The 16,668-nt window shown below is 39.2% G+C and overlaps 1 protein-coding gene across 1 annotated transcript; it reads right to left on the bottom strand.

The window, feature by feature from the left end:
* Positions 1-5,714: 5,714 nt before the first annotated feature.
* Positions 5,715-16,331, bottom strand: LOC125231777 (UDP-glucosyltransferase 2-like). The gene is made up of 4 exons (XM_048137346.1): positions 15,478-16,331; positions 10,794-11,013; positions 7,146-7,365; positions 5,715-6,381 (listed from the first exon to the last, which is right to left on the bottom strand). Exons 1-4 carry the CDS (start codon positions 16,288-16,290, stop codon positions 6,123-6,125), a joined length of 1,512 nt encoding a protein of 503 aa, XP_047993303.1. The 5' UTR covers positions 16,291-16,331; the 3' UTR covers positions 5,715-6,122.
* Positions 16,332-16,668: the final 337 nt, after the last annotated feature.

Below are 16,668 nucleotides of genomic sequence, written 5' to 3' on the forward strand. Positions count from 1 at the left end.
ACTCTTATTAAAAGTTCTGAGTTAGGCCGAAATTTACGGCAAGATAATGTTATTGAAACCTAATCAGCAAACCTTCTATATGTACTATCTCACTCTCGCAAGTTTAAAGATTGGTTCACAAAAATAGTGTCGTTTGTTTCTTCCCGTATTGTCTCGTTCACTCTCATTCTATCTGTCTACTAGACGTGCAAGTTTGACGCCGTGCCGCTAGATGTCACTGTACGGGTCGATGATTTCTTAGTCTATTTATTAATGAATTGTAGACAAAACACTTTTAAAACTTTGAATACCAATTAAAGAAAAGTTTTTATTGTTATTTGTGGTCGCCTTATGCTCCAAAATGGTTGCTACTCAAAGTTCAATAATGGGCGTTAGTACGTTGTTTTCCGACTAGGTGGCACTATTATCAATGTTGAAGTGTCTAGGAACAGTAACGTTTTTTTTATGGGATATTTTAAAGATAATCAACATAATATCGTGACTACACAATAATATACCTACACATAATAAAAAATCGAGACATTTTCAAGATACAAGATACAAAGTATTTATTTGCCAGAATACAGTGGGTGCATAGATGGTAACATACAATCAGTGGTACAGTGTACTCTACTCACAACTTAGCATGCAAAAATTACAAAAATAATCCATTATTTCGTGCAATTAAATTTGAACTACATAAACATACAATATATAGACAATACTTACATTAAAACAATAATTAATTACATAATTTTGGCTGGATAAATTATTCTTGACTAAAGCTAGCATACAATTTTTTAAATTATTCCTCATTATCATTTTCGTCAGTATTGAGGAACTCGTTTATGGAGTAAAAACATTTATTTAATAGCCAATCTGTCAATAATTTCTTAAAATGTTTAGGTGAAAAGGTTTTGAAGCCACTTGGTAACTTATTATAGACTTGTATCCCCATACAGTACGCGTTCTGCCTATATATTTGAGTCGTAGCAAGGGGTAAGTGTAACCGAGATCTATACCGTGTTGACCTTGGGAAAACCTGAGCGTGAGTCGGAAACATATTTGGATGTTGATGAACAAATAGTGCCAACTCCCTGATGTACATGCATGGTAATGGCAGGACTCTTGTTGATTGGAACAAAGGTCTGCACGGTTCCAAGTAGTGGGTATTGCATATTGCTCTTAGACACTTCTTTTGAACTAAAAAAGCTTGCTTCATATCTACGGAGTTGCCCCAGATTATCAATCCGTAACTCAAAATGGAAGACACGTACCCATGATAAGCTGTCAAAGCTATTTCTTTTGAACAACTAGTACTGAGTCTTCGCAGAGCATATACATATTTTTGGAGTTTCGCACAAATATCCGAGACGTAAATTTTCCAGTTACAGGATTGGTCAATAGTGACACCAAGGAACTTAGTCCTATCTACTTCATTCACATGTTCAATGCCGTGTTGTATATTTAAATTTATACTGCTACTTTTTGGGGTCTTAAATTGCATTACCTGGGTCTTATTTACATTAATTTTCAATTTATTATTATTTAACCAATTAATCACATTAACAAGAGCATCATTTATGTCATCATTAAATTTTAAAATGTCATTTGCTCTAATTATCAAAGTAGTGTCATCAGCAAACATTATGCATCTATGTCCGACATGATCAGGTAAATCATTTACATATAATAAAAAGAGTAGTGGGCCAAGTATACTTCCTTGTGGTACACCATTTCGGTTATATGTAAGCTCTGAGCGTATCACACTTTGCTCATTGTTTTTGGGATCAATGTTATTTAATTCAGTGCACTGTTGCCTATCCGTTAAGTAGCTTCTTAACCAGCTGTGCGCGTTTCCTCTGACACCGTAACACTGTAACTTACGCAGCAATATAGAGTGGTTTACATAGTCAAATGCCTTACTTAAGTCTAAAAATATAGCTGCTACTGGGACCTTTTCGTTTAACGATTCAGTTACCAGTTTCATCAGATTGAAACATGCCAAGGTTGTCGAGCTGCCCTTTCGAAATCCGTATTGGTTTTTATTTAAAATCTCGTTTACGTTTAGAAATGACGTTAGCCGTATGTGCATTGCTTTTTCAAAAACTTTCGTTAAATAGTATGGGAATAAGAGAGATAGGTCTGTAGTTATTTAAGCACTCTTTGTCACCTTTTTTGAAAACAGGTTTAACAATAGATATTTTTAATCTCTCGGGAAAACAGCCTTCTAGAAACGACAAATTTATTATGTGTGTTAGTGGTCTTACAATTTGTTTAGCACACAACTTAATTACTTTAGTATTAACACCATCAATACCAGTTGCATTGCTTGCATTTAAAGATAAAATAATTTTATATGTATCATCGAAGCTTAATGGATTTAGAAATATTGTCTTTGGATAATTTATATTTAATTGGCAATAGTCAATGTCACGATTGTTTATTGGATTATTAATGAAAAAATTATTGAAGTGATTTGCTATGTCAACTTGATTAAAATACTTTATTCGATCTTTTTCTATACAATCTATATTATTTATACGAGAAGATGGGCTTTCGTTTATAATTTGCCAGATCGCTTTTGATTTACATTTGGCTGACGTTATACGTCTCTTATTATATAGCTGCTGAGATTTATTGATGCATCTTCTCAATACTTTTGTATATTGATTATACTCAGATTTATTTGCCAACTTGTTAGATTTTTCTTGTATGTACCTAAGATATAGCCTTTTTTTATTGGCACAAGCACGTCGTAAGCCATCGATTATTTGACCGTGTATTTTTTACTCTAACTCTTACAAAGGGGAAACATAATTCATTGAACATACAAAGCATATCGTAAAATTCGTTAAAGGCATCATTAGTGTCATACTTATTGAAAACTTCAGAGAAGGAGAGAGCTTCAGGCACACTGACAATAGCTGCCTTTACGGCCCGGCCACGACATTGGTCTAAGTGCTTCCGCGGTGAGCGGCAGCCATACGTGAGAATGAAAAGTCCAATCGCTGTGTCTCGCTCCAATGTATGGCCACCGCTCGCCGCTGTCGCGCTTAGACCAATGTTGTGGCCGGGCCGTTACTTCCGGAGCGTACAGGATAGCGTGCGGGTTCGCCTGTGTGCGCAATCACGAATGAACGTACGTGTAAAGACAACCTCAACCACGTTTTTTGTAATTATAAATGGGCTTACTCTTGGCCACAGACTAGACAAAAGCAAAGATGTGGCCTACGATGGAGTGAGCTCGCCCAGAAGATGCCTGTTCACTTTTGATTTGAAGGTTGCCAGGTTATATGAGCTCGGTAATATAGCCGCCGGCAAGGAATTCCACTCCTTGGCAGTGCGCAATAAGAAAAGAAGAAGCAAAGCGGTTCGTGCGAGTTCGCGGAATATCTATCAAGTAAGGATGGAGACCGGGGCCGTGCGTTTAAGAGTCCGATGGTAGAATGGGGACGGTGGAATAAGCTCGTGTAGCTCTTGAGCACACTCCCCGAAGTGCAACCTGTAAAACACCGCTGGCGACTTAATTTCCGCCGATGGGCCAAAGTCAAGCTACAGTAGCTTGGCCGTTAGCTTCTTGTCGCTCCTGGCTCTGCGCTGCATCCGCACTGGGAGACGCAATCACGCGTTCTTTCCCTTTCCCTCCCGCCATCTTTACACGCGCATTCTTTCACACGAGATTGTTGTATCACGCGCGATAGAGCGTCCGTGTAAAGGCAGCTATTGTTAAACAATGTTAAAAACAGACAAAATGTTTTTGAAAAAACTTAATTTGTCAATAACTTCAAAACCGTGCAAAACTTGGGTCTTGTTAAGTTGGTGTAAGTATGTTACCTCTTGGCCTGCGGGCCTCACACTATTGTCACACCTCGGACATTGACGATAAAATATATAATAAAAGAGGCTCGTTCCTAGCACACAATCTAAGCTCATGTAGGTGAACGCGTGGTCGCGTACCATGCTTGTATAAGTGAAATATGACTGTTCTAACAGGCGGTAACTGTGAGGTAACCGAGAGAGGGTGGGCGGCACTTTCAGCGGGGACGGGAGTGACCATGCTGTATGATAGTATTCTTTATTATACTGTGCTAGTGTCCAAGTGCAAAACGGACGCACCAGCGTGATAAGTCATGTCACGCAACCGTGCTGATGCCACTGGTCTACTACACGTTGAGTGTCACTGTGACGTGACATTTATGGGACTGCCTGTAGTAGAATCTAAAGTGGCTTCAAACCCACTCGTAACTACCACCAACGATTTTTAATTTAACTTATGTACAGCCAATTAGAATCCTAGGCCACTCTAGAACCTTGTCGTATTGACACCGTGCTTTATTTGCCATAGCAGCCAATTTGACTTTTACTGTGAAAGGGTTCTACATTGGTCTAAGATTTAGGTTGGTTGACTGTACCTACAAAATGTCAATTGATGTTTGCCAGTCGGTTTTTGACGAACGAAAAACATCGTCAGGAAACCGGATTAATCACATTTGGGTCTAGTTTTCCCTCTGGGCTGAAAGGATAAAAAAACTAGTGTCTAGGACAAATATTGAGATGAGTTGCCAAAGTGGGCCGATCTCTCATAGGCAGAAATCGACAACAAAATTTAAAACTGACCATGGCAAAATATCGTAATAACGCAATGTAAAAGAATAAGTTTAAAATGTAAATCGTAAAAACCCTTACGCCGTGGCTTGCATGGGCGACGGTCGCGCGATGGTCCGGCGACGGCGATGCGACGCATACGAAATCAAACCTTGTCGAAATGGAAGTAGACGATGCGATGAGACGCGACGGCGACGGTCGCCCACGCAAGACACGGCGTTAGAGCTAAAACATCGTAAACTAAACCACAAAATTAGTTCCTAGTTTCAAACAGAGAGCGCAGTAATACCTCCTATGATAATATACAGTGAAACCTCCTCATTTTAGACCTAACCCCGTTGAGATAAGTTTTGGAATAACAGTGTTATTTCTTGATTAAATTCAGCAATTACGGGTCTATTCGGCAGTTTTTTTTTAATCACAACATAAAATACTATTCAACAGAATATGAAATAAGTTATTATATGAAAATTAACAGTAATTCTATTTTTTTTTTAACTTATAGAGGCTATGATAACAATTCATCTAATTGTGTAATAGTTATTTGTTTTACAAAGGGGCAAAGTTGTTGTTTAACCGCACGTGCTAATATTGATATCCGAGCAAGCGAAAGATTCCAATATTGAACCGCGAGCGTAGCGAGTGGTTCAAAAAGTGGAATCTTGAGCGTTGCGAGGTTTTTTTTTTTTTATACAACGTCGGTGGCAAAAAAGTATACGGTCCGCCTGATGTAAAGCGGTCACCGTAACCTATGGACGCCTGCAACTCAAACAGTGTCACATGCGCGTTGCCACCCCATTAGAAACTTGTACACTCCCTTTTGCTGTGTTAAGTACAATGTGTGTTGTGTTAAGTACACAGCAAAAAGGAGTGTACAAGTTCCAAGGAGGGTTCGGGTTGCCGACGACTCAAAGGACAATAGACGGAACAAGTTAGGATTTCAAGGCACGAAGGTTAAACAAACTTTACCACCGTGTGAAACACAAAATTTTTCACCACACCAACACGAACAAACTTACAGACTATAAAATATCAAATTAAATCAAATCCTTTTTTATTAAATTAAATTTATTCAATATTTATGATTCAAAATCATCATTTATAGGTAAATTCTACTAGCCCTTAAGAGATCAAGTTAAAATTTGTATGAAATTACTTTGCACTGTTGTGGATAAAATGAAATTTTGCTATCTGTTTTCGAATAGCAAAGGAAATCATTACGAGTTGGTGTGGTGAAAAAATATTTCCCTTAAAGTCCATATCCATTGTTGAAAGTGAAGCTACGTTTATTTATTTAAACTTTATTGCACAAAAGAACAACTTAATGTACAAAAGTCCACAGTCAACCTTTGAGCAAAGCGGAGAAGATTGTACGCGGTGCATTAAGAGACCAAGACGTTGAAGACGACGTGACGTTGAAGTGGCATGGAGAATTGAACGTCCCATATCCTCTATTACTTAAAATGTCACATCTCTACTAACTTGTAAAACAGTCTATTTGATGCCCAGGCACAAAACATAGACAACTATTACAATTAGGCAGTTTTGACTTTCACACTCCTAGTAAACACTTTATACAACCCTATAAGGGCTACTACTAGACAAACGAACATCGCAAGCGCAGCGACTATAATGTCTCCATCGATGAAGGTGAGCCAGGTGACGCGCACGGCGGGAGCGCGCCTGCGCGTGCGGCGCCGCAGTGTGCGCTCGATCCACCAGATCGCGCGCTCCAGGGATGATTCTGGACGGTCCAGCATTTCCTCGCTTAGGAGCTTGGAGCGGGTGCGGTAACTGGAATGAGAAATGAGAGTAAAGGAGCATTCCGTAAAAAAGTCTACCATTATCTCATACAAACGCGAATTTTCTGCAAATTGGCTGGCGTAAGGATCTTTTTTTTTTTGAGGTAATATGCAGAATTACGCACACAAAACTGATTGCATGCTTCAAACGTCGAAAAAAATGGCTACACACGAAACATAATGCATTTGTACGGAACAGCCCATGGAATGCTCCAAAATTGACGATGAAGTGTGCAAATCTGAACTGAGTGTTTGAACGAGATCGGCTGTATACTGTATCGTCAACTTAATTTATTTCTGATTAGAGCTTCACATTCACTTGACTCCAAAAGACCAGGCCAGATATTACTTGAACTTCAAGTTAATGATAAAGGTAAAGCTCTCTTAGAAGAGAGCTTTCCTGTTGCATCATTCATTAATATATCCCTAACAACCATTGTAACTTCGTTCATAATCTCTTAGGCCCACTTGCACCAATTAGTTAACTCAGGGTTAGTGGTCTGTCATCTGTCAAATTCCATACAAAATGGTGGGTTAACCCTCTGATTAACCCTCCATTTTCGTTGTTGCAAGTGGCCCTTAAAATACCAACCACCTTACCCCTTATACTTGATAATCTCTTCTATATTATGCCTTAGCTGATCATCACTAAGTGAATCCAACTCTCTGATCTTCCGATTGAACTACGACCTCAGACCTTGGGCTGTCATTATTCCTTGGTCAGCTATATCAAGATATTATTATACCCTGCCTTACCCTTGATCTTTGATAATCTCCTCAATATTATCCTTCAGCTGAACATCAGTAAGTGAAGCTAGCTCTAGCCTTCGTCCCACACCAAGTCTCTCATATTGCTCAGCGTTAAACCACTGGTCTGCGAGCATGGGGAACGCTAGGAGAGGTACACCAGCGCGGATGGCCTCGTCTGTGGACTGAAGGCCTGCTTGCGTGATGAAGAGCACTAGCTTCTTGTGGCCTGGGAACCAAAGAAATATCATGTCGACTATTAAATTGAATTAGCAATTACCAAGTTCTAAACTATCATCTTTACACCTAATAGGTATGTTACAGATCCGTTTTGACATCCAACCCGAAAATTTTACACTACTTAGACGCACGGCCGATCTCCATCCTTACTTGGTAGATATTCCACGAATCCGCACGAAGCGCTTTGCTTCTTCTTTTCTTATGCGCACTGCCAAGGAGTGGAATTCCTTGCCGGCAGCTATATTTCCGAGCTCATATAACCCGGCAACCTTCAAATCAAGAGTCAACAGGCATCTTCTAGGCGAGCTCACTCCATCGTAGGCCACGTCTTTGCCTTTGGCTAGTCTGTGGCCACGAGTAAGCCCATTTATTAAAAAAAAAAAAAAAAGAAAAAAAACCATATACTAAACTGTTAACTGGATGCTGATAAGCAACAATGTGTCAACCCACACGCCAACCATTTTGAGAAAATGGCGTCTAAAGATTTTTTCTCATTTTTTTGTGTTTCTCTTAAAAAAATTGTTTTTATATAGATTGTTGTGTTTTTCAGCTATAATGCGTTCAGTAGTAGTGATTATTGTAGCTTAATTTCAAAACAAACTTCAATTTGACGAAATAATGCCCTTTTCTTTTATTGCGAATTGTTCGACGACGTCAAACTTTTTCAAGACTGTGTTATGATACTTAACCCACTTTTGCTAATTGTTTAAAAATATCTATGAGTCTTAAATAAACATGTTAAAGCACATAAATTGTTGTTGTAAAATACTCTACCTATGCATATTTTTAACTTTATAAGTGTTAAGTAACATATCAGTCATGGTTTATTTATTTTTATTAACATTTAACTACACTAGAACAATCTTTATTTAGTTAATACTTAAAAAAAAACAACAATCGTTTATGAAAATAACCTACTTACAAAATAAAACTTAAAGAAATAAACTAAAACTACCTAAAAATAAAACTTAAAATAATAAACTAAAACTACCTAAAAATAAAACCTAAAATAATAAACCTTGCCCACGTGGCAAGGTACCCATCACGCAGGCAGCATTCCCGCGCTGTATTGCGATTGCAATCTTTTGCGCGAGAAAACTGCCCGCGCGAGGGTCCCCCGTTGACTCCCTCAACCGCCTGCCCAGTTCTCTGCAGAGCCCGCGCGCACCGCCACCCCACGGACCGAGTGTCTCGACACCAAAAGCTACAAATTCGTAATTGGTGCCGAGACAGCTATATTTATTTCTTTTAAAACGCTCTCGGGCGTCAGCCGCCGCCCCGGCATTTTTAGTGGTGGCTGAAATGTAGGACGCTGCCAGCGTATCGGTGCAGGTAGCGTCCCACACCAGCGCACGGCCCATCCTCCAGGGAATCAACGACATCCCATCAGGGCGCTTGCCGTCGTCCCGCGCGATCTGGGGTTCTAAAGCAGCTGGGACGCCGGCGCTGACGAGCGATCGCCTTAAGATGTCGTTGAGTGCCGCGTGACGGGACAGCCGACCGGCGCCCGAAGAGCAGGATAGTCCGTGGTGCCCGAGACGATCAACTGCGGCCCCGCAAGAGGTGCAGCTGTGGTCAACACACACATCAGCCCCAACTCGGAGTCCTGCTGCGATTCGGAGGGTTTGCGGGTCGATGAATGTGCCTGTGTTTGGTGATGGGTATGCATGTAACCATTGTCCAGACTCGGGCCGGGACACTGCCAGGAGCCTTGCGCGGTCTTTACCCGAGGACGTATGGAGTAGGGCTTTCAGGACAGTATCACATGGTCATGGTCACTTATGTTATTAGGTATGTAGGAATCAATACATTATTTATTAATCAAACCTTTTAATGATTTTTCTACTCCCGAACATTCGTCATTTACAGGATTGTGCGTATCGAAAAAACTGAAAACGCATTGTTTGGTTCTGTAATCATGGCAACGCATTGCATTAACGATACTGCATGCGTGCGCGGGAAGGATTTGGGCAGCTGAGCTGACAGTGCAAACCTTTTCAATACAGGAAACAGTGTGAATTTCGCGAGAATTATTTAAAAAAAACTATTAAAAACCAAGTGCATGGTCGTTGTAAAAGTATTGTATGCAATGGTGTTTAACTGACTCCAAAATACTCGTGGAAAGTACGCCACTCATATTTCTTGACCTCCTTTAAACGCCTGTTGAATAAAATACTATAAATTAACAATTAGAGTAATGATCATTTCTAGACACATATTTAAATTATCTGTGCTTTTTCAACAAAAAATCGTTACAAAAACCAAATAATCATCTTTAAAAAAAATAAACTAATTATCTAAAATATACAACAAAATATTTTTTACGCTAAGAAATAGACTAAGTCATTTAAATTATGAATAACTCATGACTTGTACAAGAACAAAACATAAAATATCTTTAACAAAATAATAAACTACCATTCAGTAAGTATTCAAAAATCAAACAATATTTTTATGCATACATTAACACGTCTTAATGTAATTAGTAATTATAAAAAAATAGTAGCTTATATTAGATTTTTATATAAACACGTACTTGTAAAAAATGTTTGCAAATTATAATAACGAATATGTATATTCATGACTTAAAATGTTCAATTTCGTACTGAATTTACCATTCATGTGCAAAAATATACTAATGGACTAAGTCATAACTTATTCAAACATAAATTAATATGAACAGTTATATTTTACAATATAGTGTCATGGTACTTACACCAAAAACGAACAATTTATGACCCGAATATAATTTAACAATAATGACTTATGTTTTATAACACGGGTCGTAGCATAAAACAACGAATAAAATATCATTTTGTGTTCAAGTCTCATAGTGGGTAACTATGTCATTTTTTGCGTTTTGCAAGAATGAGTCAAGTGTAAAAAAATCGTTGAGTTAACCCTCATAACACATTATTGTAATTTAAATATGTCTTCTGCCAATTACTATAATAAGTTAAGGTTCTTGATACATTAATGCAAAACAGGCAACACACGATAAAGGAATAGTGTTAACCTATTTTTTTACTTTTGGGATAGTGAAAATTTTCAAAATGAAAAGGTCATTTTTGCAAATAGAAGTTTAAAAATCCAGCTATAACATGGCATTAAAATCTCATTTTTTTAGTTTTTGTGGGTTGACACATTATTGCTTATCAGCATCCATTACTTTACCTATGACAATGTTCAATTCAAGTATGCCCAATATGCTATAAGGGTTCTAGACTGTGTACGAATTAAACAATTACGACTCATAAATAGTATATGGTAATGATTTAAAACTGACGAGCGTTTATTAAGTACGATGCAGTTCCCCAAATGCTCACGATTGAAGACCTCTTCGTTCTGTTGATGGTAATGACTAACGACCAATCAGAATGACATGACCTCCATAAATGTATAAATCCAGATACTCACGCAGCAGATCCGACTGCGGCAGCCACTCCGCCGTCCGCACATTGTCCGGCAGCCCGACTGGCGGCTCCTTCCACTTCCACAGCACGTCGTACGGCAGCGCCCGGAACACCCGCACGAACACCGCCATCCGCTCCGGCGGCAGCAGGGACGGATCCGTGTTCGTGCCGAAACTCATGTAGATGACCCCGTGCTTTGATGAGTCCATCCAGGATTGTAAGTCCTGGAAATATCAAAGGTAGAAAGTGTCTTGAGAAGCTCACGACGGGCCTACGGCCTAATCATTCGCCTGCCTAAATCCCAGTCATTTGAGGTCTGCGCGGCATGTCCTCTTCTATACAGCTCCCTATCGCCCACCATCTCATCATTTATTTGTTTCCGTTTCATATCGTCTTTCACTCAGTCCAACCATCTTTTCCTCGGCTTTCCTCTCGTTACTTCCTTCGACATTCTTCAAAATACTCATCCCTTCGCATTACATACCCAGACCATGCTAGTCGATCAAAAAAAGATGTTTTTGTTAATATTCAGACAGATTCATTCATTCAGATTCATGTCGCTATACGCCACATTAAAGCGTTTAAGGATTTCGGGAACGTTGTATTCCTGCCGGTGAGTAAGGCTGCCAGAGCTCAACGAGGGTGCGGTGTGTTGGTGACGGAAGGACCTATGGAACTAATTTGTTCCGTCTATTTATTTATTTATATTGTTCGGAGAACCAACAGCTATTAATACAGAAAGGTTAACTTAATTAGGTTACAAAAAGCCAATTACAGGTTCCCACCAATAGTAACATACTGGGAGTTATTAGGTGGTTTACACTATCACATTGCAATACTAAGCAACCTACTTAATCTAACTAGATTGTAAATAAAGAGTTTGACAAATAAAATGAAAAAAAAAAAAAGATTTTAAACAAGACAAAACAAAAAATATCATACTTAAATGACACACTCGCTTTAAAAAACTACAGTTACAACTATTGTCCTTTGAGTCGTCGGCAACCCGAACCCTCCTTAGAACTTGTACACTCCTTTTTGCTGTGTACTTAACACAGCAAAAGGGAGTGTACAAGTTTCTAATGGGTTGGCAATGCGCATATGACACTCCTTGAGTTGCAGGCGTCCATAGGTTACGGTGACCGCTTTCCATCAGGCGGACCGTGTGCTTGTTTGCCACCGACGTAGTATTTAAAAAAAAGTATGAAAAAATTCGCACACATCCAGGATTCTGTTGGTCAGAGTCAGAGCGGATGGACCAGCGGTCGCAGGTTCGAGTACTACTGGAAGTGTGAATATTTTCATTTATTCTTTAATTTTAAAATATATGCAGTATCATTTGCAGATGTTTCTGTATGATAAGAATAGTTTATTTTCACTCGTCACCCGTTGACCACGAACACTGTAACGTTCGAAACCGTTTTCATATTTTTATTTCAAGTTTATTTTAGTTAATGTTAGCGAATTCATGATCGTGATCAACCACATGTGTGACGTCACCTGAACGAGCATATTTTTTCTTGATGTGTCCGAGGTCAGTTTTTTTGTATACTTTTTTTGTTTTATACTGAGTTTTAATATATGCTAATCACTAAGCGTGATTTGTCGTCAAGGCCAGACCGGTCATCGTAATTATGTTTTTTTCTGCAGAACCTTTGTTAAACAAGAAAAAGAATAATAGCAAAGTTCGCATGACTTTGTAGGTATATTATATAATTACAGTCACTAAATCATCTAATGATAAGGTTCGAAGGACGGACGGAAGAAAGGACGATTCTAAATATGTGCTATTTGCAATTGTCATTGTAAATAATGTTATGTTATTAAAACCGGCCAAGAGCGTGTCGGGCCACGCTCAGTGTAGGGTTCCGTAGTTTTCCGTATTTTTCTCAAAACCTACTGAACCTATCAAGTTCAAAATAATTTTCCTAGAAAGTCTTTATAAAGTTCTACTTTTGTGATTTTTTTCATATTTTTTAAACATATGGTTCAAAAGTTAGAGGGGGGGGGACGCACTTTTTTTTCCTTTAGGAGTGATTATTTCCGAAAATATTGATATTATCAAAAAACGATCTTAGTAAACCCTTATTCATTTTTAAATACCTATCCAACAATATATCACACGTTGGGGTTTGAATGAAAAAAAATATCAGCCTCCACTTTATATGTAGGGGGGGTACCCTAATAAATCATTTTTTTCCATTTTTTATTTTTGCACTTTGTTGGCGTGATTGATATACATATTGGTACCAAATTTCAGCTTTCTAGTGCTAACGGTTACTGAGATTATCCGCGGACGGACGGACGGACGGACGGACGGACGGACGGACGGACGGACGGACGGACGGACGGACGGACGGACGGACGGACGGACAGACAGACATGGCGAAACTATAAGGGTTCCTAGTTGACTACGGAACCCTAAAAATCGAAATAAGATGTCATATATTAAAGATAAAATGACGAGCACCACCAGTGGTGAAGGCCGGATTCGAACCGGCGACTTTTAGCAATCCGGGCCAAACGCCATCACCCCTATGCCGGTTCGAATCCGGCCTTCACCACTGGTGGTGCTCGTCGTTTTTTCTTTAATATATGACATCTTATTTCGATTTTTAATTTATATATAGTAGTGTGACTACATAAAAAACACAAATCAGAATATTTGTTAAAATAATTTGATTTGTTCCCATAGTTGCGTAATGTTATGTTATGTTAAAACGTTTAGATAAACGGTGTAGTAGCACAGTATAATAAAGAGTACTATCGTACAGTATGGCCACTCCCGCTCCCCGCTGAAAGTGCCGCCCACCCCCTCTCGGTTACCTCACAGTTACCGCCTGTCAAAAACGCGAACAGTCAACCTGTCATATCTCACTCATACAAGCATGGTACGCGTTCACCTACACGAGCTTAGACTGTGTGTTAGGAACGCACCTCTTTCATATTTGGTCGCCAGTGTCCGAGGTGGGTAGTAGCTAGTTAGCTAGGTACTTATAGATAGGTAGTTACATACTCGTATATTATTTAAATTGCTTCTGGCAACGGGGTAGACACGAAACTACTCAATTTTCAGCGCCACTCTTAGCAATTTTATTAAGGGTCACTTGTACTTCCCGCTTAACTCAAGGTCAGTGGGCTGTCAACTGTCAAATTCTATATAAAATGGGGGATTAACCTCGGGTTAACCCTCTATTTCCGGTAGTGCAAGTTACCCTAAGGGCCACTTGCACCAACGAAAATGGTGGGTTAACCCACCATTTTATATGGAATTTGACAGATGATAGCCCACTTAACTCTGAGTTCGGTGCAAGCTGGCCTAAGAGCTTTAAAGAAAAAATATGACAGTGACAGGTTGCTTCTCTGTATGTCGCCTACACCACAATTTAGGTTGGGACCTATATCAGTCTTCTACGATGTCTATAAGAGGAAAAAAATATGATTTAGTAATATACTCAAAATTTTCAGTTAAGTACCATTAAATTTATATCTAGGCTACAAACACAAATAAATACCGATTAGTATAGAACACAATGTTGATGTCATGATTAGATTTGAAACATAGATTTGAGGATAAAATCTCTAAATTAAAATAATGATAAAAAACAGGTTTAAGTATAATATGTATTATGCAAATATGCATGTCACTTTCACCTTATTGATTTCATCGTGAGTGCAATCAATTATGTACATCAATACTGAGTTAGAAAAAATAAATATGATCGTGATCACCGATTAAAATATTACAGAGATACATCTATTAGTCGATACACATAATTTTTAGGGTTCCGTAGTCAACTAGGAACCCTTATAGTTTCGCCATGTCTGTCTGTCCGTCCGTCCGTCCGTCCGTCCGTCCGTCCGTCCGTCCGTCCGTCCGTCCGTCCGTCCGTCCGTCCGTCCGTCCGTCCGTCCGTCCGTCCGTCCGTCCGTCCGTCCGTCCGCGGATAATCTCAGTAACCGTTAGCACTAGAAAGCTGAAATTTGGTACCAATATGTATTTCAATCACGCCGACAAAGTGCAAAAATAAAAAATGGAAAAAAATGTTTTATTAGGGTAATAAAACATTTTTTTCCATTTTTTATTTTGTAAAGTGGGGGCCCCTACATGTAAAGTGGGGGCTGATATATTTTTTCATTCCAACCCCAACGTGTGATATATTGTTGGATAGGTATTTAAAAATGAATAAGGGTTTACTAAGATGATATTTTGATAATATTAGTATTTTCGGAAATAATCGCTCCTAAAGGAAAAAAAAGTGCGTCCCCCCCCTCTAACTTTTGAACCGTATGTTTAAAAAATATGAAAAAAATCACAAAAGTAGAACTTTATAAATACTTTCTAGGAAAATTGTTTTGAACTTGATAGGTTCAGTAGTTTTTGAGAAAAATAAGGAAAACTACGGAACCCTACACTGAGCGTGGCCCGACACGCTCTTTGCTGTGTACAGCAAAAGGGAGTGTACAAGTTTCTAATGGGTTGGCAACGCGCATGTGACACTCCTAGAGTTGCAGGCATCCATAGGTTACGGTAACCGCTTTCCATCAGGCGGACCGTATGCTTGTTTGCCACCGACGTAGTATAAAAAAATGTATAGGAATTTAGTATATTTTGAGTAGGAGGCATAAAACAACGCCTTATACTCGTATAAAATAAATAATCTATGTATACAATTTCGTCAACTCACCTGAGGCAAATCCTTGGACGGTGCACAATTAAGGCTCCCCAAATGTATGACATTCGGCGGCACAGGACGATAGCCCTCGAACACAGGATCTATATTCACCATCAACAACTCCACGTTATTCTTCAACTCTTCCAATGGAGGCATATCCTCGCCAAATAAATCACGAAGCATCGCATCTTGTTTCTCTTGATACAACATCATTAACCGATACATCAGGTAGCGATTGTATAACTCCGTAACCTTCTCCCATAAAGTAAGGTTAAAGATACGGGTTCGTAAGAAATCTGGGTACAGGATTGGGTTGACAGGAGCACCCATCATCTGGTAATTCTCATCCAGTCCCCCTAGAGAACTCATCAATATGATAGGCGCCTTGAAGACGTGAGACAGTGCCAGCACCGGTCTCGGCCACGCTTCTGCGATCACTAAATCGAACTTTTCTTTTTCAAACACCTTCTTTGTAGCCTCACTTTTAATTTGCTTCGGGAATATTTCCGATATAAGATCAAACGCTGTATCGATTTGCGTGTATAAATCATTTCGCTTCCCGCTAGCAGTTTTGATGAAACGGTCGATCCATGGAGCGTAGGATATGTCATGAAGATCGACTTCTGTGAGATTCGGCGGTGCCTGGTCCGGGAATGCTGGATCAGTAGTCAATATAACAACACGATGATGCTTCGCTAACTCTTGTGCTATTGGGCGGAACACCACCTGATGGCTGATAGATGGAGTTGGCACAACGATGAGAATTCGCGCGGTATCTCCGTATGCGCAGAGGCATATAAACACGCTTAGCCACCCGTCCACCATTCTCAAGCTGAATCACACAAATGCGAAGAATGCAAAACTATAATGCCGCTGTAGTAACACTTGTATAATTTCTGCCTTAGTTGGAGGTTTGTTAGATGTGATTTTTCTTTACAAACTTGACTCGTGTTGTGTGTTATCTCGAGAATGACCGGGCAGTTTTAAGGTTAAGTACTACGCGCTTGTGCGCAAGGTGCAAGGTTAAGCAGGTACAGTCGAGTTCATAAATATGTTTACATTCTTCACTCATTGCAATAATTTATAAACGCGACTGTACTAATAAAACTATAAACATAGAACTAACTGACAGCTACGATGATTTGTGCTGTCATCTCATAATTTATAGGTATATGTAATACACAATTATGTGTATTTCTATAT

Source organism: Leguminivora glycinivorella, chromosome 12 (genome assembly GCF_023078275.1).
Source record: "Leguminivora glycinivorella isolate SPB_JAAS2020 chromosome 12, LegGlyc_1.1, whole genome shotgun sequence".
Classification (NCBI taxonomy): Eukaryota; Metazoa; Arthropoda; class Insecta; order Lepidoptera; family Tortricidae; genus Leguminivora; species Leguminivora glycinivorella.